At 42.2% G+C, this 24142-nt stretch overlaps 1 protein-coding gene across 1 annotated transcript in view; it reads right to left on the bottom strand.

Moving 5' to 3' along the window:
• STK3 (serine/threonine kinase 3) overlaps positions 1-24142 on the bottom strand; it is a 412802-nt gene that overhangs the window by 327635 nt on the left and 61025 nt on the right. The window contains exons 5-6 of the mRNA XM_030217172.1: positions 9158-9322; positions 3485-3652 (exon numbers count right to left, since the gene is read on the bottom strand). Coding sequence (XP_030073032.1) covers positions 3485-3652; positions 9158-9322 — 333 coding nt within the window. The remainder of the gene's footprint in view (positions 1-3484; positions 3653-9157; positions 9323-24142) is intronic.

The following is a 24142-nucleotide window of genomic DNA, read 5'->3' on the forward strand; positions in this document are numbered from 1 at the left end:
GCCCCAGCCCCCAGCGAAGAGGCGTCCACTTACAAAATGAACGGCTTGGTTGTATCCGGACTTCGAAGTACTGGGGCTGACACAAAAGCTTGTTTTAAGACAGTGAAGGCTTCATGAGCCTCGGGCGGCCAGTTCTTCATGTTGGCCCCATTTCTAGTTAGAGCGGTCAGAGGTACAGTAATGAGGGAGTATTGATCGATGAACTGCCAGTAATAATTAGCAAACCCCAGAAAACATTGTAAAGCCCAGAGTCCTTGGGGCGTGGGCCAATCTTGGATGGCTTGAGTTTAGTGGAATCCATCTTGAGACCTTCAGATGAAAAAATATATCCCAGAAAGGGAATAGCCTGTTGATGAAATGAACATTTCTCTAATTTCGCGAAGAGGCAATGATTCCGAAGGCGTTGGAGGACAGTGTGTACATGATGGGGATGGTCTTGAGCAGAAGCGGAGAACAGCAAAATGTCATCTAGGTAAACAATGACCGTCGAGTACAGGAGATCCTGAAAAATGAAATTGATGAAATCCTGGAAGACCGCAGGGGCATTGCAAAGGCCAAAAAGCATCACAAGATACTCGAAATGTCCTTCATGGGTATTAAAAGCCATCTTCCATTTGTCCCCTTCGAGGATTCGGATCAGGTTATAGGCACCTCGCAGATCTAGTTTAGTGAAGATTGCCGCTCCCTGCAGACGGTCGAATAGCTCCGGAATAAGAGGGAGCGGATACCGGTTTTTAATGGTAATCTCGCTGAGACCCCGGTAGTCTATACAAGGTCGCAAAGAGCCATCCTTCTTAGTTTCAAAGAAAAGCCCGGCCCCTACCGGAGAGGAAGAAGGTCAGATAAAGCCCTTTTGGAGGTTTTCCTGGATGTATTTCTGAGGCAGAAACAAACAGGGAAGGAAAGGAAAAGCAAAAGCCTGTTCAGAGGGAATTTGAGGTGCAGCAGGGACCCAGCAACTGCATATGCAGCCAAAGGGGACACCACGAGTCCGCCACCCCCGGCTCAAACTGGCCACCGGCCCAGGAGCACCCTCAGAGGCTTTGGGCCCAGGAGCTGGAGAAAAAGCCGTCCACCACCTGCTGAGATGGAGACATACTAACTGAGGAAGGAGCTGGCCGTCTGGCATCACTACCTTTAGTTTGTTTATCTCTATCTCCACCTGCTGGTAGGCGGACTTAACCCACTAGTTCCTGGATTCATCTGCTGCAAGTGACAAGGAACTATAGCTATGTGATGCATTAGGAGTCACTGCCGGGAAAAGGATCTTGGTGTCATCATTGATGATAAGTTGAAACACTCTGCACAATGTGCAATGGTGGCTAAGAAAGCAAATAGAATGTTAGTAAATTAGGAAAGGAATGGAAAACAAAATTGAGAATATTATAATGCCTTTGTATACTCAAATACTGTGTGCAGTTCTGGTCACCGCATCTCAAAAAAGATATAATTTAATTAGAAAAGGTACAGAGAAGGGTGACGAAAATGATAAACGGGATGGGACAACTTCCCTATGAGGAAAGGCTAAAACAGCTAGGCTAAAACAGCTAGGGCTCTTCAGCTTGGAGAAGAGACAGCTGAGGGGAGATATGATAGAGGTTATTAAAATCCTGAGTGGAGTGGAACAGGTAGATGCGAATCGTTTTTTACTCTTTCCAAAAACACTAGGAGGCACGCAAAGAAGGTAATAAGTAGTAAATTTTAAACGAATTGGAGAAAATATTTCTTCAATCAATGAATAATTAAACTCTGGAATTCGAGGCCAGAGAATGTGGTAAAAGCAGTTAGCTTGGCAGGTTTTTAAAAGGGCATGGATAGTTTCCTAAAAGAAAAGTCCATAAGCCATTAAGATGGACTTGGGAACATCCACTGCACTAGAAAAAGCAGCATAAAATCTGTTTTGCCAGCTACTTGTGACCTGGATTGGCGAAACAGGATACTGGGCTTGATGGACCTTTGGTCTATCCTAGTATGGCAATGCTTATATTCTTATGACTTAGCGAAGCTAGAGGAATGGTCTGGAATTTGGCAGCTAAGATTTCCTGCTAAAAAATGCAGGGTCATATGTCTGGACTGCAAAAACCTGAGGGAATGCAACTGTTTAGGGGATGAAGAACTTTTATGCATGGAAGAGGAGCGACACTTGTATGTGATCGTATGTGATGATCTCAAGGTGGCCAACCAAGTAGGAAAGGCGATGGTGAAAGCTAGAATGCTGCTTGGGTGCATAGGGAGAGGAATGGTCAGTAGAAAAAAGTAGGCAATGATGCCCCTTTATAAAACTCTGGTGAAACCTCATTTAGATAGTGTGTACAATTCTGGAGACCACCCCTTCAAAAAGATATAAACAGGATGGAGTTGGTCCAGAGGGCGGCTACTAAAACGGCCAATGGTCTTCATCATAAAGTGCATGGGGACAGACTTAAAGATCTCAATATGTATACTTTTGAAGAAAGGTGGGAGAGGGAAGATATGATACAGACATTTAAATACCTATGCAGCATAAATGCACAGGAGGAGAGTCTCTTTCAATTGAAAGGAAGCTCTGGAACGAGGAGGCATAGGATGAAGGTGAAAGGGGATAGACTCAGAAGTAATCTGAGGAAATACTTCTTCACGGAAAGGGTGGTGAATTTGTGGAACGGCCTCCCAATGGAAGTGGTGGATGAAAACAGTATCTGAATTCAAGAGAGCTTGGGACAAATACAAAGGATCTCTAAGGGAGTGATAGGGAGAATAAATGGCATGGATGGGCAGACTGAATAGGTCATATGGTCTTTACCTGCCTATATTTTTCTCTGTATCTATGTCAATGGCAGGTGTATATGGGTGCACCAATCAATGTGCGCAACTGATAGTATGCATATTGTTTGGCAACACAGTGATAGGCACACCCATTCTCCACTCACATGTAAGCCCCCCCCCCCCCCCCCCCTTGCAGTTAAGCACTACAGCACTAGGCAGTACTTTATTGGTGCCCATAATTGGCAGTTATGCATATGCATTGCATTAGGCACTATTCTATAACACACACAAGTGGCACATAATTCTAGGTGTTCGTTTACAGAACTACCCTGTGTGTGTCTTGGTCTTTTATGTCATCATTATTAAGACTATTTCATGTCAGTTCAATGTCTACATTTTTTATGGATTGCACAAATTTTATATTTTTATATATGTATAGCTGTTTATGTTCTAATTTTTGTTTCTTACTCTCTTTTTGCAACAAATATACTTTATATAAAACTATATAATTCCGTTTTGTATCTAGCTTTGTTTTTTTCATCTTCCCTATATATTTTTTGAAACCACAAGACAGCAATCTGAATGAACGTCAGCACCTCTGTAGACCTTTGTATCTCTAACCATCACAGTCTACTGATGAAAGAATAAACTCATGTTGTAAAGCAATGCTTAATCTGATGCCATTAATATATTACTAATATACAAACATTAAAGTCTTTCAGAAACACACAATTCTTACCCTCATTGGATGGATATCGGCATATGGAGGCTTTCCTTCAGCCATTTCTATGGATGTAATCCCAAGGGACCAGATGTCGGCTACACAGTTATAACCAATTTCTTGGATTACTTCTGGAGCCATCCAAAAGGGAGTGCCAATCACAGTATTGCGCTTTGCCATTGTATCCTGTTAATACAGAATCTGCATGTGACAGCTACCTAGAACTAAGTCATAAGCATTTAATAATAAAAAAATTTTTTTTTTACTTTAAAGGGGCATTTTCAGGGCCATGTGTTTCTAAAGTAAACAATACTGTTTTTCATTTTTTTAAACCTTATAGCTGTTTGTCATCGTGCAAACAGACTTTACACATATGTGCTTGAAAGCTGTACCCAATACTGCAAACAGTAATAGCCACGGTTATTATTTTTCCAAATGGTTCTAATATAATTCCATAAACTCTAACAGTATCTATGGACCAAGTAGATCCATTTCCTCAGATTTTTTTTACTCTTTTGTTAACATGGTTGCTTCCAGATATATAGCTTAAATAATTTCAAATATAGCAAATTGGCAGAACTTTGGAATCTGCACAAAGAAAATATCACTACATGGCATTTGCTGTCTTGTAATACTGCACAGTGGGTGCACTTTTATCTCACATAACATGAAACAAGAGAAGGTAAAATACAACCTACACAAGTTTTCTTAAAATAATTCTCTTAATTTGCCAAATACAGGAACGAGGACGATATCCATATTATCTTTACAAAACTCTCAGACTAGGAATCTTGAGTGAAGGTACCTTATGAGGTGTATTTTCAAAGCACTTAGACTTACAAAGTTACATAGGTTACTATCAAGCTCATTTTCAAAGCACTTAGCCTCCCAAAGTTCCATAGAAACCTATGGAACTTAGCCTCCCAAAGTGCTTTGAAAATATGCCTCCTTGTCTCCAAGTTTATTCAGATTTACTAATCCGCCAACTGTAAATTTTGATCTTGTGAGCGGAGAGCATGTAGGGGAATATATTGTATTAGGAGGCTATGAACGTATGATGTGATCAAATTTATTGGCTTTGTGGATTAGTCTAATAGTGGTGTTCTGTACAAGTTGTAGGCGGTGTATATGTTTAAGCCTAAGACCTTTCTATAGAGAATTACAGTAATCTGTGATATGAGTGAGTGTACAAGAATATTTATTGCTGAGGGGTGTAAAAGAGATTGAACTGAGCCTATAAGGCTCAACCTGAACAGAGAACTTCTTACTACTTGGCCTATTTGTGACCTAAATGACAACTTTGTAAGTATAAGTGCTTTGAAAATATGTCTCTTTGTGTTTATACATGGAAGCACCTCACACGATCAAATTTGAGTAAGATAAAGTATTCTATTAAATCTGTTACCAATCTTTCATTTGCCCATGTTTCTCCTAATCAGCAAAAAACATTTTATAACCATTTTTGAGGGACTAATTTAAATGCTATGACAAATACACAAACATTTCTCTATTTTGTAGTGATATCTCTGCTTCTGCATTGTAGTAGGAGAGCTTCCACTGATTAATAAAATTGTGCAAACAATCCTCAGGGAAAGACTAATGCCCGCAGGGTTCAATATAACTAACAAGGATTATATAGAATTAGCAATGAAAATTTTTCAGAACAAAAAATGTCCCAAAATATTCTGCAGAAATGTAGAAAAGACACTTTAACACTGTGAATATGTTAGGGTATACTGCTGCTTTAATATACCATATATACTTGAATATAAACCGAGATAACATTTTTCCCCTAAAAAAGGGAGGGGAATGTTAACTCGAATATAAACCAATGGCTTATATTCAAGTTTAATGTTTAATACAGGCTTGATATACTGCCTTTCTTAAAAGAAATAAACCAAAGCGGTGTACAATAAAACTTGAAAGGCAGAATGAAAAGAACTAAAATAATTGGACTAAAAAGAAAGACAAAAGGAGAAAAAGACACACACAAAGATCGCAGAGCCTCTACAGTGCTGCAGGCCAAAGAACTGCTCCAAAACACCAGATAATCATTCACCTGACTGGAAAGCCAGGGAGAACAAGTATGTTTTAAGAGCAGCCCAAGACTTAAGGTAAGATTGCTCAGTTCTAACTCCAGAAGGAAGGCTGTTCCAGAAGAAGAGGGCTCGACAAAAGAAGGCTGAATGTCTACTGGATTTAAGGTAGGAACAATAAAGAGGAGGGGCAGAGATTTGGTTATAAAAGGCTGAGCGGAGTGATCATGATGGTGTATAGGGAGTGATAACCGAGGACAGATAGGCAGGGGTACCTGAATGTAGCACCTTGTGGGCAATTGTTAAGATTTTGTGCTGAACTCCAATTTAAATGGGCAAACAATGAAACCGAGCAAGGAGAGAGGAAACACAATCGTAACGGTGGGCTCAACCAAGGAGTCTGATAGCAGCATTTTGAACAGTTTGAAACCATTTTAGTGATTAGAGGGGAAGTCCACAAAGAATGATATTACAATAGTTAAGGAATGAGACAACAAGAGAATACAGTAACGTAACATAAAGAGTAATCCAGGTAGAAGCATAGTGAACAAATGAGATGCAGCAAAAATAAACAGGATTTAACTGTGGAAGATATATGAGCGGTGAAAAAGAGCTTAGGGTCATATAGGACTCTGAGGTATTTTATAGATTCGACAAGTGCCAGATGGGACAGCAGACAGTGAGGAGACATGATAGGCAACCCAGAGGGCTGTAGTTTTAGAAGGGTTTAGGATTAATTTATGCAAGAGGAGCCAGGAGTCAATAACGTCCAGACACTTCTACAGGGAGCCCAAATCTGGAGAAAATGGATTCTGTGGGAATACTAAAAGAATGTATGCATACATATAGAAATGTACTGAGGAGGACTGAATCAATGAAACTAATGGGCTAAGTAAAAGATTAAAAAGAAGAACAGAAAGAATAGATCCTTGGGGGATCCTGGAAATAAGGGAATGTGAAGCAAAAGAAGAAGGAAGAGGGGCTACTTGAAAAGAGCAATCGGAGAAAAAGGAGGTAAACCAGTTAGGCACAGTTCCTGAGATTCTACAGACGGAAAGAAGTGCACAGTCAACCAAATCAAAAGCTGCAGTGAGATCTAGAGAAATTAACAGGATGCAGTTACCTCTGTGTAGGAGAGTGGGAATGTGGAAAAAAAAAAACCCGAATTATAGCTACGTCATGCAAGGTTCCACGTTAGGAGTTACAGACCAAGAAAGGGATCTGGGTGTCATCGTCGATAATACACTGAAACCTTCTGCTCAGTGTGCTGCTGCGACTAGGAAAGCGAATAGAATGTTGGGTATTATTAGGAAAGGTATAGAAAACAGGTGTGAGGATGTTATAATGCCGTTGTATCGCTCCATGGTGCGACCGCACCTTGAGTACTGTGTTCAATTCTGGTCGCCACAGCTCAAGAAAGATATAGTGGAATTGGAAAAGGTGCAGCGAAGGGCGACTAAAATGATAGCGGGGATGGGACGACTTCCCAATGAAGAAAGACTAAGGAGGCCAGGGCTTTTCACCTTGGAGAAGAGGCAGCTGAGGGGAGACATGATAGGGGTATATAAAATAATGAGTGGAGTGGAACATGTGGATGTGAAGCATCTGTTCACGCTTTCCAAAAATACTAGGACTAGGGGGCATGCAATGAAACTACAGTGTAGTAAATTTAAAACAAATCGGAGAAAATGTTTCTTCACCCAACGCGTAATTAAACTCTGGAATTCGTTGCCGGAGAATGTGGTGAAGGCGGTTAGCTTGGCAGAGTTTAAAAAGGGGTTAGACAGTTTCCTAAAGGACAAGTCCATAAACCGCTACTAAATGGACTTGGGAAAAATCCACAATTCCAGGAATAACATGTATGGAAGCTTGCCAGGTGCCCTTGGCCTGGATTGGCCGCTGTCGTGGACAAGATGCTGGGCTCGATGGACCCTTGGTCTTTTCCCAGTGTGGCATTACTTATGTACTTAAGAGCAGAATGAAAGTCATTCAAAAGGGAGGCCAAAATGGTTTCAGTAGAATGACTGGGACGGCAGCTGGACTGGAAAGGGTGCAATAAGTGAGAAGCTTCAGCATGCTGAGACAGCTGGAAGGGAACTACTTTCTCAGTCAATTTCATGAGAAAAAGGAGGTTTGATACAGGTCTATAATTAGAGAGGCAGCTAGAATCCAAGGAGGGCTCTTTCTGTAGTAGTTTGACCACCGCTGACTTCCTACATGAAGGACTGTACCAGATGAGAGACTATTAATCATAGCCAAAGTAAAATGAAGGAGGCCATACCTAGAAAAGGATAACCAGGGAGAGGAAATGGGATTGAGTGGGCAGGTGGTCTCGCACACAGAGGTGAAAAGGTTAGTCAAGACAGTAAGGGAAGAAAGAATGAACTGGTTCTAGAAAGAAGAGAGAGCTGAAGGGGCGTCCGGAGGGGAAGAAGAGTGAGAAGATGAACACGGTGGGGAAATAGGGGCTAGAACAGAAGAAGTGGGTGGTAAAATGGAAAGACTAGGTTGGGGAAAGGATGGCTAAAAGGATTGAATTTTGGAACTAAAAAAAAGAAACAAAGTCTGATGCAGTAATCGGATCGGGATGGGGGGATTACAGTGGAAGAAAGTTGAGAAACCACAGCAAAAGGTTTCTTGGGACATTTAGAGATTTCTTAATGAGATCTAAATAGTATGACAAACCACATTTCTTCAAAAGTGAATGGAATTGGTGTGTAAATAGCTTATAACAGTGAAGCACTTTCAAGGAGTGGAACTCGCAGCAGCCATTTTCGGTACAGAGACTGCATTGGGAAGAGCATATAAGGATCGCTCCTGCCCCAGCTCACTACTGGACCACCAGGGCTGTAAGGTAGGCCTGGGTGGGGGGGAGGGGATGTTCTTTACAATGGAGGAATGGAGGAAGTGAGCAGTGAGAGTTTCCTATTTGGGGGGGGGGGTAGGGGGCTGGGAGCAGAGTTGGCCACAGCAGGTTACCTCGGGGAAGGTACAGAATGGTGGATGCTATGAGGAGAGTAGTGTCGGTTATAGGGTGGGGAAGGGAGGACAAAAGTGTCAGTTATAGGGTGGGGAAGGGAGGACAAAAGTGTCAGTTATAGGGTGGGGAAGGGGGGGACAAAAATAAATCAAGACCCCCAATTTTGATCCATTTTTTGTCCCAAACATCTTGGTTTATATTTGAGTATATACTGTAAACTGCTGGCATATATAATGGGTCTGATATTCAGTTATTCCTGGATATTCAAAGCCAGGACCTGTGCAGGCTTTGAATATCCGGTTATTTTTAAGCCAGCTAACATATAGCATTTAAGTCGATATTCAGCCCTTATGCTAGAGCAAAAAAATAGGACAGACTTTTATGCAGTCCCATTTATGCCCTAAACTTGGTCGCTTAAGGGCTGAATATCAGCTCTTAAGTGGAGAAGTACTGACCGCCCCTGGAATGCCCCAAACATAGCCAGCTTTGACTTAGGCACTAACTGCAAATTTCAGCAGTCGGCTAAATTGCTTTAAATATTGGCCACAATACTTCTTTCCCATAGGAGAAAGTACCCCAAGCATTATACAGTATTTGCACTAGAAAACACCCAAGGTCCTCCCTTAATAAAAAAAAAACTCCTGACACCTTACATAAATTAAGGTTCTTACTTACCGTCAACTGACCAGCCACACCAAAATCTGCAAGTTTTGCATGGCCTTCTGTGTTAAGAAGGATATTTCCAGCTTTTATATCTCTGTGTATTTTTCTCATAAAGTGCAAATATTCAAGTCCCTTCAATGTAGATTTAAGAATGGTGGCAATTTCATCCTCTGTTAACTAAAAATAATGCAAATATATTTAAGTTCCCTAATTCTATATCAAATACTAATTTACAGAAACATTCTTAAGTCTGTATTTAATTTGGCAAATTCTTCAAAACAGCAACTTCGCAGTTTCTTGACTATCGATTTTCTCACTGTTCTTTGTTGTTCAAATATATTGTATTTCTTAGAGTCTTTTTTTTAACAGGTGCACAGATTTTGTCAGAATTATGAACCATTTCTTTTGAAAACAATCTTCTTTGAGCTCAGTGGCATTCGCCAACAGTCCATATAATGGAAGTAGTATGCATGCAAATTGATCTCATGTATATTCTTTAGGAATACCCTGAAATGCTGGACCACTGGTGGCCCAGAGGTCTCAAAGTGAATACCACTGCTCTAGTTGCTCGTGCCATACTCATGCTTTGCATGTAACAGTATAATTCAGTAAAACCATGACCAACTCCACTTAAGGTTCATAAAGGTGAGAGAGGCTGAGTGGGACCAGCTTTCAAAAACTAATATTTCTTTAGGCATTAAATATAGACCAGAACAAAAAAAGAGAATCTTACCCACCTCTTTTTATGTTTAAAACAGGTAAGAATTTGTGTGATTATCTAATAAGATCTTGCTTTCATTTTTTCTCTCAACAGACAATGATAAAGTTGAAGAATCTATTGAACATTATCCCAATGGACACTGTTCTGTATGTTCATGGTCTTTCAGTAGCACCATGTTTCCATTTCCTAACCAAAGGAACATTAAATTATTAACTACAACCTCTTCTCAAACCCATGGTAGTGTGTATATAATTCAGTGCCCTTGCATGAAAATATGTGTAAGTCAATCCTGTTACTATGCACTAGAATCACTAAACACAGAACTTGCAATTGACAAGTAAAAACTGAATTTTCACTGGTTACACACACTCTAGCTGATATTCAGCGCTATTTAACCGGCCAGGAACAGTTCCTGGCTGGCTAAGCGCTAATATTCAGTGTGAGATAGCCTGTTATCTCTGCTGAATATTAGTTCTTAGCGCATAGCAGCTAACTGGCTAGCCGTGAATATTCAGCACTTCACCAGCTAAGTTTAGTAGCCAAATCGGACTACATAACAGTCCTATCTTTGGCAACTATAAACTTACTCGGCCAGCGCTGAATATTAACTTGGCCGGTTAAGTTTAAGCTGGCCAAAAAAAACCGGATATTTAATGCCGGTCACCAGAAACAGCCCGGCATTGAAAATCCAGGCTCAACGCCGATCGTGGCACTTAGCCAGCCTGTCTCTCGCGAGCTGAATATCGGCTCAACTATCTTCAATGACAGCATGCCTTTTCAGCCCCTGCCTTTTCAGAACTAGTTCAAGGTGAGTTACATTCAAGCACAGTATTTTCCTGCCCCCAGAACACTTATAATACATAGAGTTACTAGGCTGTGTTAAACAAATTGCATTAAGATGTGTGATATCACTGTAATGCAGTGGTTCCCAAACCTGGTCCCACAGGCACCCCAGCCAGTCAGGTTTTTAGGATATTCACAATGAATATTCATGAGAGAGATCTGCATGCACTGCCTCTACTACATGCAAATCTATCACATGAATATTCATTGTAGCTATCTTGAAAACCTGACTGGCTTGGGTGCCTGTGGGACCAGGTTTGGGAACCACTGCATTACAGTGATATCACACATCTTAATGCAATTTGTTCCAGGTTTGGGAACCACTGCTGTAATTCATGTTACCTTAATGCAAAGTCACTTTAATGCAAGTTATCCTAATGCAACAAATGAGATGGAAATGGTATAGAAATCATGAAAAGGATGTTCTCACATGCAAATGTAGGTTGGAAGAAAACACAGTGTGCATTAAAGAAACCACAGTATGTGTTTTGGATGATTTTGGGCATTGATTTAGCTATATCTTTTCATTTATAGTTACAGACTCTATCTTTGTACTTATACCTTAATGTGACATTAAGGATGGTGAAACCTTAACACACCCAGTATTATAAAAATGCTCAATTTCCAAAGGAAATCAGAGTGCTGCAAGTTGCAGGATATCTTCCCTATACAGACTGCTGATTGCCAACTGGCTTACACATCAGGAGCCCACCTCTCATATTAGTGAGGAGAGGGCAGATGGATGTGTGTAAGTAACCAAAAGATGGAAGACTGGCAGAGGTCAAAATACATGTTTAAGGCCAAGACCACTCTGTCAAAACTTCAATTATAGGTCTTGATTTTCACAACATGGCTCTCAGGAACCAGACCAAAACACCTGAAGAGGGTGGTTTGTAGCAACTCAGCTACATCAGCCGCTCTTCTGTGGAAGGAACAAGAGGCCCATAAGGGAATGGCATGAGAATGGCCAGTGATTGGTTCCAAGTCCTCCTTCAGGACTTCATGGAGGTCCAGGATAGCATGTGAACTCAGCCAGCATCTAAAGTTCACCAGTTACTTCTTTCACAAGGAATCCCACCTCCCCTGAAGCCACCCTGTCTTCCTAAGGCAGACACCTGGTAAGAGTGTGGTTATAATGTGCTTTCAAAGAACAGATTATAGTGAGAACATAAGATAACTTGCACATCAGACCAGATACCTTGGTGCAGTGGTGTGCTGGAGCAGGCTCTCACAGGCTCGCAAGAGCCGGTTGTTAAATTTTTAGGAGTTTTGGGAGCCGGTTGTTAAAGTAGGGCCCTCCATGGCTACTTTAACAACTGGCTCCCAAAATGTGGGCTTGGGCCCCCTGCTGAATTCTCTTTTACTTTGCTGGTGGGGATGCTGAGCTCTGCCAGCCAAGTAAATAGACTGCTGCTGCTCCCAGCTCCTTGTTTCCAGCTCTGAGCAGCAGGCTGGGACTTCTCCAGCATGTGTGAGAAGTTTCAGCATGCTGCTCAGAGCAAGACGTTGGGAGTGGTGGCAGTCCACTTATTGGTTGCCAGCAAAGGTATGCCTAGCATGCCCGCACGAAGGGAGGGAGGAGAGAGAGGCAAGTGTTGCTCCCCCCCCCCACCCGGCCACCCCTGGCCCTTCCAACTGCAGAGCTGGCTACGTCCGGAGAAAGAGCCTGTTGTTAAAAGTTTACCAGCACACCCCTGCCTTGGTGGCAACTTATGTGTGATAATCAAACATTGCACATATTGTAACTTGTTGCTACTTTGGCCACTGGCCTTTATAAGGTTCTCTATCAGGTCTTAGGCTTTCTTCTAAAGGACTATGCATACATTTAAGCAGCATAGCTGTAAAAAAGCCTCTTAATAATATTTCCAATAAGCAGACTGCCTATAATGCTTAGCCTCTCATGTTTATGCAATGTCAATCCTAGCAAAGCTGTGTAATGATACCTAAAATATGTTTCCAAGGCTTTACAGGCAATTTTGGGGTAATCTTTCTGCATTGCAGGCCTTTGGTTTATTCTGGATTTGACTAATTGTTGCTTATACCAGTCAGAAATCATAAGTACATAAGTAATGCCACACTGGGAAAAGACCAAGGGTCAATCGAGCCCAGCATCCTGTCCACGACAGCGGCCAATCCAGGCCAAGGGCACCTGGCAAGCTTCCCAAACGTACAAACATTCTATACATGTTATTCCTAGAATTATGGAATTTTCCCAAGTCCATTTAGTAGCGGTTTATGGACTTCTCCTTTAGGAAACCGTCTAACCCCTTTTTAAACTCTGCCAAGCTAACCGCCTCCACCACGTTCTCCAGCAACGAATTCCAGAGTTTAATTACGCGTTGGGTGAAGAAAGATTTTCTACGATTTGTTTTAAATTTACTACACTGTAGTTTCATCGCATGCCCCCTAGTCCTAGTATTTTTGGAAAGCGTGAACAAACGCTTCACATCCACCTGTTCCACTCCACTCATTATTTTATATACCTCTATCATGTCTCCCCTCAGCCGCCTCTTCTCCAAGCTGAAAAGCCCTAGCCTCCTTAGTCTTTCTTCATAGGAAAGTCGTCCCATCCCCGCTATCATTTTAGTCGCCCTTCGCTGCACCTTTTCCAATTCCACTATATCTTTCTTGAGATGTGGCGACCAGAATTGAACACAATACTCAAGGTGCGGTCGCACCATGGAGCGATATAACGGCATGGTAAGGCATGGTACTCTTACCTTCCCCCTTTTTTATCATAATTATACATCTAGTGGCAGCAATTTTTCTCGACTTCTCTTGAAGGCTTTGTTTTATTTGCTCTGCATTATTTTTTTTCCACTTCTTGCAATGTCAAAAGAGAGAATTTGATCTCAAATTGGCAGGCTGACCAGAGATCCACTTTCCAGTACTATCTCTGATTCAACAGATTTGTAAGCACTTGTTTGCAGAAACTACAGATATTCTTACTAAGCTCCTGCAGTGTACAGAATTCTTCATCTAGTTCTGATCAAAGAATTACTATCTTATCTGCCAAATATTTCTGAGGGTTAAATAATTGGAAATTATAGTATCCGGTCATGCTGAAACAAAGAACAGTTCCTATAAAAGATAAAATGCAAAAGCAGAATTACCTAGTCAATGTCAAAACCAAAAATAAAGTTGTTCAATTTTCAAGTGGCTGGTGATCTTAATTAGGTAAAGCCAGACAACAGAGAGACTTTCAAAGTTCCATTAACAGATCTACACTTAGCATGACTCAGTCTTTGACAAAAGGTTCTGATTCCTGAGTTCAAATGCCATTCCCTGAGCTTTCTAATTTATTCAGTCATCTCCAGCCTCCAGAGTTCTTAGTTATATTCATATATCATGCTTGTGGCACAGCCTCTGGAGAAGCTGAGAATGATATGAAGACTGAAAGACTCAAACAGGGTAGGAGGCATCTTGGCACTATCCTTTCATCACATCACACATTCTATATATACACACCTGACAATTATCCAAGAAGAGGAGTGGAATTTATTATGGCTGCAGCATTCTATTACTTGCATATGTGAAGTCATTTACAGTTTTCTGCAAACATATACATATATCCAATTAACAATATCTAGCAATAACTTGTATGTATAGATCTATCTAGAGCATTTTGGGCAGGGTGCCTAACCTTCTCTGTCGCACAGCTCCACTGAGTTCTGCCTTACTCATGAGGCACCTTTTCCTGCTCTGCCTGAGGCAAATACTACTGACATGCCAAGGCGCTACCAGCTAATCCTTAATGATTGCCACAAAAGCATATCTCCCTTTTAAAACGTTGACTCTTTTTCTTGATGCCTTCAGCCTTCCCATCCCGTAAAAGTCTGAGGTAGGCACCATAAACTTTGTTACACTGGCACTGGTCCCCTTCCAAAGAAAAGAGGGACCGTCCTGGATGTTGACGTCACTCATGCTACTGCTAGCATGTGACCAAACTACTCACATTTGACCACTGTCACAGCTTGAAATTGGTCTGAAACATACTGCTGTGTGCTTAGTTAGGCTAGGACCCACCGCCATAGAACAAGACCACCGCCAAAGAACAAGACAGCGACACCTCGCTTGTCACAGTCCCCCCATCCCCCCTCTTCCTAGCTGCGGCCATTCCTTCATTCATGTACAAGCTTTTATCCCCACTGAAGGGTCAACTTTTTTGTACTATATCCGCCAGTTCTGTGCTACTATATCTTTAAGGGCCAGATTTGCTGTACTATGGTCTCAATCCATGTAGCTACAAAATCTGAAGCTAAAGAGCTGTAACCCTACTTAAAGGTCAGCTAAGTACATATTGTAAGGCTGCGCTTAAAGCGTCCATAGAACACTCCAAAACTCTTACTTATAGCAATGATCCCACCATATCAGAGCTATATTCATATATGTGGGTTCATGTTTTTATAGGCCCCCTTACCCCACGGGCGCCATTTTAATGAGTTTGATGTTGCAAGCGAACAGAAGGAACCGTCCAGCCTTTGAGCCGCTGCCGTGGTTATTTTGTGAACCCTATGCAGTACTGCAGGGAGAGGGTCTTCAAATTGCGCTTTGGACCCATACTATCCTGGGTGGGATGCCACAGCAACTCCTGCTTGTCCTGTGCCTCCTTCCCCCCGGTCAGCAAAAGTTGTTAACAGGCAGACACTTGGGTTGTCTGTTGAATTCCATCATATGCCTGGACACTGAGGATCCTTTTATAAAGAATGTCCTAATCTAGGCAGATCCCATAAAACTGGCCTGATATAGCTAATCCAGTGCATGGTGTTCTAGCCTCAGTTCCTGAAGATATGCAAAAAAGGTGACATGGACAAAATTAAAATAACGGACATTTTCCTGCACCTTCTCTGTAATCAGACAGCATGATGATGATGATGATGAATATGCAGGTGATGACATATGGCGCTACTTCTGATGCAGATGACTGTGCACCTCTTCTGATGCCATTAATGGTCATGATGTCACGTACATTCAGGTGCAGTTATTGTATATGCCACCTGCCATGCCGAAGGCTATTGAAACCATCTACATTCTGGTGCAGAAGGTATGTAGGAAAATTTGCAGGCTGAAGGCTATATAAGTAGCAGACCTCCCAGTGTAGCTAGTATATATGGAATCCGCAAGCCTGCAGGCTGAGAGCAGTGTGTATTGAGGTGCAGGTGGTACAGGAGGACATGTACCATCTGGAGTGGGTAGCATATAATAAAACTTCCCCGCCAAAGACTATGAGGCCACATACCATCATGTGCATGTGGTATATAATAAACCTGTAAGCCCGAGGTCTACTGCACGCTGCCTGCATTCGGCTACAGGTGGTATACAGTGGGGGAAATAAGTATTTGATCCCTTGCTGATTTTGTAAGTTTGCCCACTGACAAAGACATGAGCAGCCCATAATTGAAGGGTAGGTTATTGGTAACAGTGAGAGATAGCACATCACAAATTAAATCCGGAAAATCACATTGTGGAAAGTATATGAATTTATTTGCATTCTGCAGAGGGAAATAAGTATTTGATCCCCCACCAACCAGTAAGAGATCTGGCCCTACAGACCAGGTAGATGCTCCAAATCAACTCGTTACCTGCATGACAGACAGCTGTCGGCAATGGTCACCTGTATGAAAGACACCTGTCCACAGACTCAGTGAATCAGTCAGACTCTAACCTCTACAAAATGGCCAAGAGCAAGGAGCTGTCTAAGGATGTCAGGGACAAGATCATACACCTGCACAAGGCTGGAATGGGCTACAAAACCATCAGTAAGACGCTGGGCGAGAAGGAGACAACTGTTGGTGCCATAGTAAGAAAATGGAAGAAGTACAAAATGACTGTCAATCGACAAAGATCTGGGGCTCCACGCAAAATCTCACCTCGTGGGGTATCCTTGATCATGAGGAAGGTTAGAAATCAGCCTACAACTACAAGGGGGGAACTTGTCAATGATCTCAAGGCAGCTGGGACCACTGTCACCACGAAAACCATTGGTAACACATTACGACATAACGGATTGCAATCCTGCAGTGCCCGCAAGGTCCCCCTGCTCCGGAAGGCACATGTGACGGCCCGTCTGAAGTTTGCCAGTGAACACCTGGATGATGCCGAGAGTGATTGGGAGAAGGTGCTGTGGTCAGATGAGACAAAAATTGAGCTCTTTGGCATGAACTCAACTCGCCGTGTTTGGAGGAAGAGAAATGCTGCCTATGACCCAAAGAACACCGTCCCCACTGTCAAGCATGGAGGTGGAAATGTTATGTTTTGGGGGTGTTTCTCTGCTAAGGGCACAGGACTACTTCACCGCATCAATGGGAGAATGGATGGGGCCATGTACCGTACAATTCTGAGTGACAACCTCCTTCCCTCCGCCAGGGCCTTAAAAATGGGTCGTGGCTGGGTCTTCCAGCACGACAATGACCCAAAACATACAGCCAAGGCAACAAAGGAGTGGCTCAGGAAGAAGCACATTAGGGTCATGGAGTGGCCTAGCCAGTCACCAGACCTTAATCCCATTGAAAACTTATGGAGGGAGCTGAAGCTGCGAGTTGCCAAGCGACAGCCCAGAACTCTTAATGATTTAGAGATGATCTGCAAAGAGGAGTGGACCAAAATTCCTCCTGACATGTGTGCAAACCTCATCATCAACTACAGAAGACATCTGACCGCTGTGCTTGCCAACAAGGGTTTTGCCACCAAGTATTAGGTCTTGTTTGCCAGAGGGATTAAATACTTATTTCCCTCTGCAGAATGCAAATAAATTCATATACTTTCCACAATGTGATTTTCCGGATTTAATTTGTGATGTGCTATCTCTCACTGTTACCAATAACCTACCCTTCAATTATGGGCTGCTCATGTCTTTGTCAGTGGGCAAACTTACAAAATCAGCAAGGGATCAAATACTTATTTCCCCCACTGTATATGCCATGACCGAAGGCTGCTGGTACAGTGTACATCCAGGTGTAGTTAAACTACACCTGGATGTACACTGCACCTGGATGTACACTGAGGCTATTGACAAAGTAAACTTTCAAGCACTGTTAATCTGTATCGGGACCTGCAAGCCCGAGACTATTAAGGCAAAGAGATATAGCCTCTCACAACTGATCATCATTGCACCAGATACTGGGCCCACTTCCGGAAGCCTCGATGCAGCCAGGAAAATACCTGCAAGAGCTGATGGCAATGCCCCACCCCTGAATCTTGCTCCCTTTGGTGTCCCAAGTCATCCAGACATTGCCGGGATGTACTGCCTCTAATGTCACGCTCTCGCAGCAGACAGTGTCTGTATATGCCCTTCTGGGGCCTTGAGCCCAACCGCAAAAACGCATTTTTCGCCAGGACTGCACCCGTGACGGCCCCATGTTCCAGCCTCATGTCTCCCACTCACTGGTGGCACCATCACCTCCCAGGGTTATTTTCAGCCCATAGACATATAGCCCGAGCAGAGCCTCTATTCCAGCAGCTGCCCCCCCCCCCCCCGATCTTTTTTTGCACAGCTGGTGCCATCATCGCAGCAAATCTGTTTTGCTTCCTTTCCCCCCTTACAGGCATCAGCTGTTCTGTTCCTGGGCTTCAAGACTGTTGCTTTCCACCTCCCCCTATATAAACCCACCTGGAACACTTCACCTTACCCCTCAGGTGACATTCCTCATCAGAAAGTGCCCGCTGCCAATAACATTGCAAGTTCTGTGGCATGTGATACGCTGGGAAACATACTGACCCATGCAGCAGCGACTTCCCCGGTGGACACCTGGCACCGTTCCCGGGCTGTGCCAGACGCAGTGACCATGTCTGTTAAGATCCCTCGGTGGCCAAAGCACCAGAGGAATGTCATAATAGCTCCAGCCACCAAAGCCGAGCACAGCTTTGGAGGGCAGGAGCAAGTAGAAGGTCGGATATGTTTTTTTGGTCAGCAAAACTGAACACAGCTACTGAACCGCTGGAGCAGAAGGGCAAAATGGTGATTACACTCCTGCAAATGCCCTTCTCACTGTCTCCAGTGGCCTTCCCTTTTCCCGCCTCCCATACCTCTGATTATCTGCCTCTATCCCTCTCTCGCTGCCCTTACTATGTCCTGTCTCCTACTTCCCGCATGCCCTCCCCTTCTCCCCCCCCCCCCCCCCATGCAAGGGTCACCACCTGTTTGTACAGGCAACCCTCCTAAGCGTCGGGTCAGCATCATTTTTCTGTGGCACTATGTCATGAAAACATGATTTAAATATTTAAAAAACTCAGCCAACAAATACACGAAAGGATCCATTTGTATTTTAAAATCCTAAGAATCTATATTTTTTTCTTTCATTCTTCCTTCCTTCACCTCCTAGCACCAAAAAAAAAAACAGCAAGCAAGATCTACCCAATAGAAATTATCTTGTCATCTTTTTTTGTTTATTTTTTTTTTTCAATCTTGGTTTCGAATTCAGATACTTGTTATCAAAGGAAGAATTTCCTACTTGCTTATTTGGTTTCTAGGACAGAAAATCCCTAGACTGTAGGTATACATCCTCCCCCAACAGGCAAAAGCAGAACAAACTTTTGGTAGAAGAAACCTTTCCTATAATATCTGAGTTTCTATATACATGGTTAAATTCTTCCACAGCAATAAAGAAATATTCTCAGACATGATCTATAACCTTATCTGGATGGATCCTCCCACTGGTGGGGCTGAGGGTAACCCCTAAGGTGGGTACACATAATAAGGTTGGAATCTGTAACCAAAATGTTATACTCTCCTTCCCCAGTCTCTTCCTAAGCACACAGAACAAAGATAGAGTCCCTGGTCATTGGCTCAATAGTCTCTGAACATTTTCTGGATAAACACATGCAACCCATACCTGGAAAACACTAAAGGAGGTGGTAAGGATCTATATACAAATATACATTTATTGGGCCCTCCCAAAGCAAATACAAATGCACAAAGAGCAAAAGAGGTTGAATCTAGTGAGTGTCTTAACTACGAAACCCAAAAATAGCAATATTGTGGAAACGAGTGTTTCAGTATCTGAATTGATAAAAGTGACTATCAAAACCACAGCACAGATATACTTATTGGATTTTCAGTTGTAAGGATGATTTGCTGTTCTCTAGAAAGACATGTCTCATAGTTAAGAGATGTATTTTGCTTCAAAGGGTGGAGGCCAAAGTTCTGACCCTGCTGCAATGGAGACTGCAGGTGCATGCATTATTAAGATGGAATGGCTCACTGATCTAGTTAATAGAAGAAAAAAGATTTTTGGCTGTTTGGCAGCCATGTGTAATTACAGTGGATCTAAAATGTATAAAAACTACGCATTTTTGAATTCCATTACCGTTTTCATCTCCACCATCTCCCACGGGAGGGCATTCCAAGTATCCACCACTCTCTCCATGAAAAAAATACTTCCTGACATTTTTCTTGAGTATGCCCCCCTTCAATCTCATTTCATGTCCTCTAGGAAGGCGGTAGAACTAGAGGACATGAAATGAGATTGAAGGGGGGCAGACTCAAGAAAAATGACAGGAAGTAGTTTTTCACGGAGTGGTGGATACTTGGAATGCCCTCCCCCGGGAGGGGGTGGAGATAAAAACGGTAACAAAATTCAAAAATCTGTGGGAATCCTGTTCAGAAGGAATGGATCCTTAGAAGCTTAGCGAAGATTGGATGGCAGCACCGGTGGTGGGAGGCGGGGCTAGTGGTTGGGAGGCGGGGCTAGTGCTGGGCATAATATTCTCGCTTTGCTTTGAAAATGGAAGATTTGTAATCAGCAATTGAAATCTTTCAAGAAGTTCTGTAGGAATAAGATCTAGATTTATACTTTTATTGGAATCTTCATTCAAGAGGTTGAAAAGTAGTAAGGAAATTAGAGGAGTATTCATTAGTACTCAGGTGACATTTTATAGTTTATTAAAATTTTCTATGGAGATCACATGATGTGTTGAGCAAACATGGGCTTGCTCTTCTCCAGGGATCCCATGCCCTTCCACACTTTTATCACTGAAAATATCAACGAATTTGGGTGGGAAAAATCTTCTGAAAAGCCTGTGAGAGATACATGGACAAATTTCTTCTCGCCAAAGGACGGATCTATGCCAAGTATAGGAGCAAAGACAGAGCGCGATCGGCTCCGAGGAGGAGTTGACAAGATGGCAGCGGTGAAATCCCAGGCGACATCACGGCCCAGTTACAGCAAATCACAGCAACAGTGGGACAGGCTTTGAAGCTCAGATTAGAAAATCTTTCAAATCAGCTGGCGAAATTCGAAGGACTATTAGCGGACACCATTAAACGCATGACCTCCTTGGAAGAGAGGGTGTCAGCGGTAGAGGACACAGGGATAACTACAGCTAAACAACTGACTGTCTTAGAAAAACAAGTGAATGTGCTCACCGTACAATTGGATGATTTGGAGAACCATTCTTGCATGGATAACCTGAGAATAGTGGGTCTCCCCGATCTAGTGAAGCTTGAAGAATGGTCTGGAATTTGCCAGCTATGATTTTAGCTCTTTATATATTTTGAAACAAAATTCAAAAGTAATACACTTATTAAAAGCAACTCAGAGCAGCTGCATTATTCCAAATAATACACAAACAATAACAAAGGGAACAGAGAAAGACAAGAATAGGAGTTAACAATCAGGAATAAGAAAATGGGAAAGATTATTATATGATAACCCTGCCTAAAAAAACACAACCAGAGAGAGTGAGACCCAGCAGGCCTTGAGCATGTGCAGATGCTCAAGGCCCCACACTAGTCCAACACATAACTCTGTCAGTGTCTGCAAAAGTAACAAGTAAGAATGAAAAGCCGGTTATGGGGGGGGGGGGGGGGAACACCAGGAAATATTGGTTGATGCAGAGGGAGGGTTGATAAAGCAATGCTGTCAGTAGGGTTGGGGTGGAAGCAGGAAGTGCTGGTTATCACAGGAGGAGGGGGGACGGTAGAGGAAGAAATGCCAGTCACCCAGGGAGGAGGGGAGGGGTTTGGACAACAGACGCAAAGTCCCTTTATGTTAGAGTGGAGAATGTTGGTTGCTTTGGGGGATGGGGGTGGCAACGGTGAGACGAATATAACCACCCCCACCCCCAGTTTATACTCAAGTTAACAACTTTCCCCCCTATATTCAGATAGGGTTATATTCGAGTACATATGGTACTTAAACACCAGCATACCGTATTAAACATTTACAGGGGTTAACTTACTAAACATGTGTCGCTCAAATCTTTAACTTGTTGTCTATAGTATAAAAAGGCTTCTTTCCTGCGTCAATTTGGTAACATTAAGGTAGATCCTAATCTTCTGACAAAAAAGTAACTCTTCTAAAATAAACGCGTAAAAGTGCATTCAAATCTTTTTCAAATACAATCAATAAAATCTTTCCAGTACTTCAGGTGATGAATTTTCAAGAAAGGCAGTCAAATTATTTATTTATGGGATATTTCTTCCTCCATGTCCACTCGTTTGTACTTTATTTTAATCTAAATTTTGTTCTTTATTCACAGGAGCATCCCCCAGGGTCTTTTTCAAGGAAGCCAGCAAATAATAACAGTTTATTCAAAGGTGGAATATGCTCCAAGGAATAACACCCATAAACTTTGGAAGTTTAATAAACGTAAATTTAATCTTCAGTTACAGTTCTCAAATTGTTCAAGTTTTTTATGTGTTATTACTTTGTCTTTAACCAAAGCAGCTGTCAATTCCTGCACCAATTTCACATCACCTTTAACATGTTGAATTTGTGCTAAAAAATTCACCTTTATTGTCTCCAAATTTTTAGCTAGTGTATCAATCTTACTCACATTGAAGTTTTGGACATCACAGCTTCCATCTTAGTCAAAACTTTCTATACGTCCTCCGGCGTGATTCCACTCAGGGGTAAAGATGAATCAAGGTCTCCAGTAAATGGGCCCTCAGCAAGAGCTGGTAGTCCGATGGGAAGTTCCCTCTGATGGCATTCTAACAGCAACTACCACAATCCTTTTTACCACAGCCACTCCCTTCGCTTCTGCTGAACAAGGGGAGGGGGTAGTTTGCAGACCAGAGGAGAGAATGAAAAATCTAAGCCCATACTCTTTGATGCTACTCCGCCAGGAAGGTCAACAGGCTTTCCATCTCCACAAGAGACAGGATCCCAGTCACAAACTGCTCGATTGACTGCTGCACAGGAGTGGATGTACAGCCCACAGAGATATTGGGCTTCACTACTTCTTTCTATTTGGTATGATGAATAATTGAATAGCAGCAAATACACCTGCCTCTGGCTCATTGAGCAGCACTAACACTGGTCATTCCACCATCCTGAATCCATCCCCTGGCAGCTGTAATTTAATACTAAAAAAATGCAATATACGAGGGAATGGTACAGTTTAGGGGGTGAAGAGCTTTTATGCAAAAAAGAGGATCAGGATTTGGGTGGGACTGTATGTGATGATCTTAAGGTGGCCAAACAGGTAGAAAAGTTGACAGCGAAAGCTAGAAGGATTCTTAGGTGCACAAGGAAAGGAATGGCCAGCAGCAAAAAGGAGGTGATAATGCTCCTGTATAAGACTCCAGTGAGACCTTATTTAGAATATTGTGTACAATTCTGAAGACTACACCTTCAAAAAGATATAAGCAGGAAGGTGTCGGTCCAGAGGGTGACTACTAAAATGGTCAGTGGTCTTCACCATAAAGCTTATGGGGACATAATTAAAGATCTCTATGTATATACTTTGCAAGAAAGGCAGGGGAGATATGATAGAGATTTTTTTTTTTTTTTTTTGCATTTCAATTTTAAACACAAGCATTTACATCTTGTTAAAGTAAATCAGAGCGAAACAATAAAGAAATACTAAAGGAAAAATATAACTCTTTCTTAGACCACCTATTCAAAAAGAGCAATGAGGGCGTTAAGAAACCATGGTGGATTAAATATAACAAAGAAGAAAAAAAGAAAAATCAAAGAAGGCCTGGAGAACACCACTTATACTATCTTAAATCCAGCTTTTCTTGAGTCTTAGATAACTATCTAGCAGCTTTTTTAATTTTTAAGAATTCTTTCAGTTGCTCGGGTTCAAAGAAAACATATTTTTTATCTAAGTAATTTACGAGGCATTTACAAGGGTATGATAAAAGAAATCTAGCACCCAGGCTTCGCGTCTCTTCTCTAAGCAAAAGGAAAGCTTTGCGTCTATCCTGAGTGGTTTTCACCACATCAGGATAGATCCAAATTCTATCCCCTAGAAACATTTTTGTAGAATTTCTAAAGAATATTTTCAACAAAGAGTTTAAGTCCTGTTCAAACACCATCGAAACCAGCAAAGTTTTTCTTTCCAAAACTGTTATTTTGGACTGTTCAAGAAAATCCGTTAAATTTTGTAAATCCACTACTTCTTTCGGCTTTTCTCCTTGCTTGAAATCGGGAAGGTAATAAATCTTACTAATTGGGGAAATTAGATCAGAAGAATATTGAAGAACC

The sequence above is a fragment of the Microcaecilia unicolor genome, chromosome 1 (genome assembly GCF_901765095.1).
Source record: "Microcaecilia unicolor chromosome 1, aMicUni1.1, whole genome shotgun sequence".
In the NCBI taxonomy this organism is placed as follows: domain Eukaryota; kingdom Metazoa; phylum Chordata; class Amphibia; order Gymnophiona; family Siphonopidae; genus Microcaecilia; species Microcaecilia unicolor.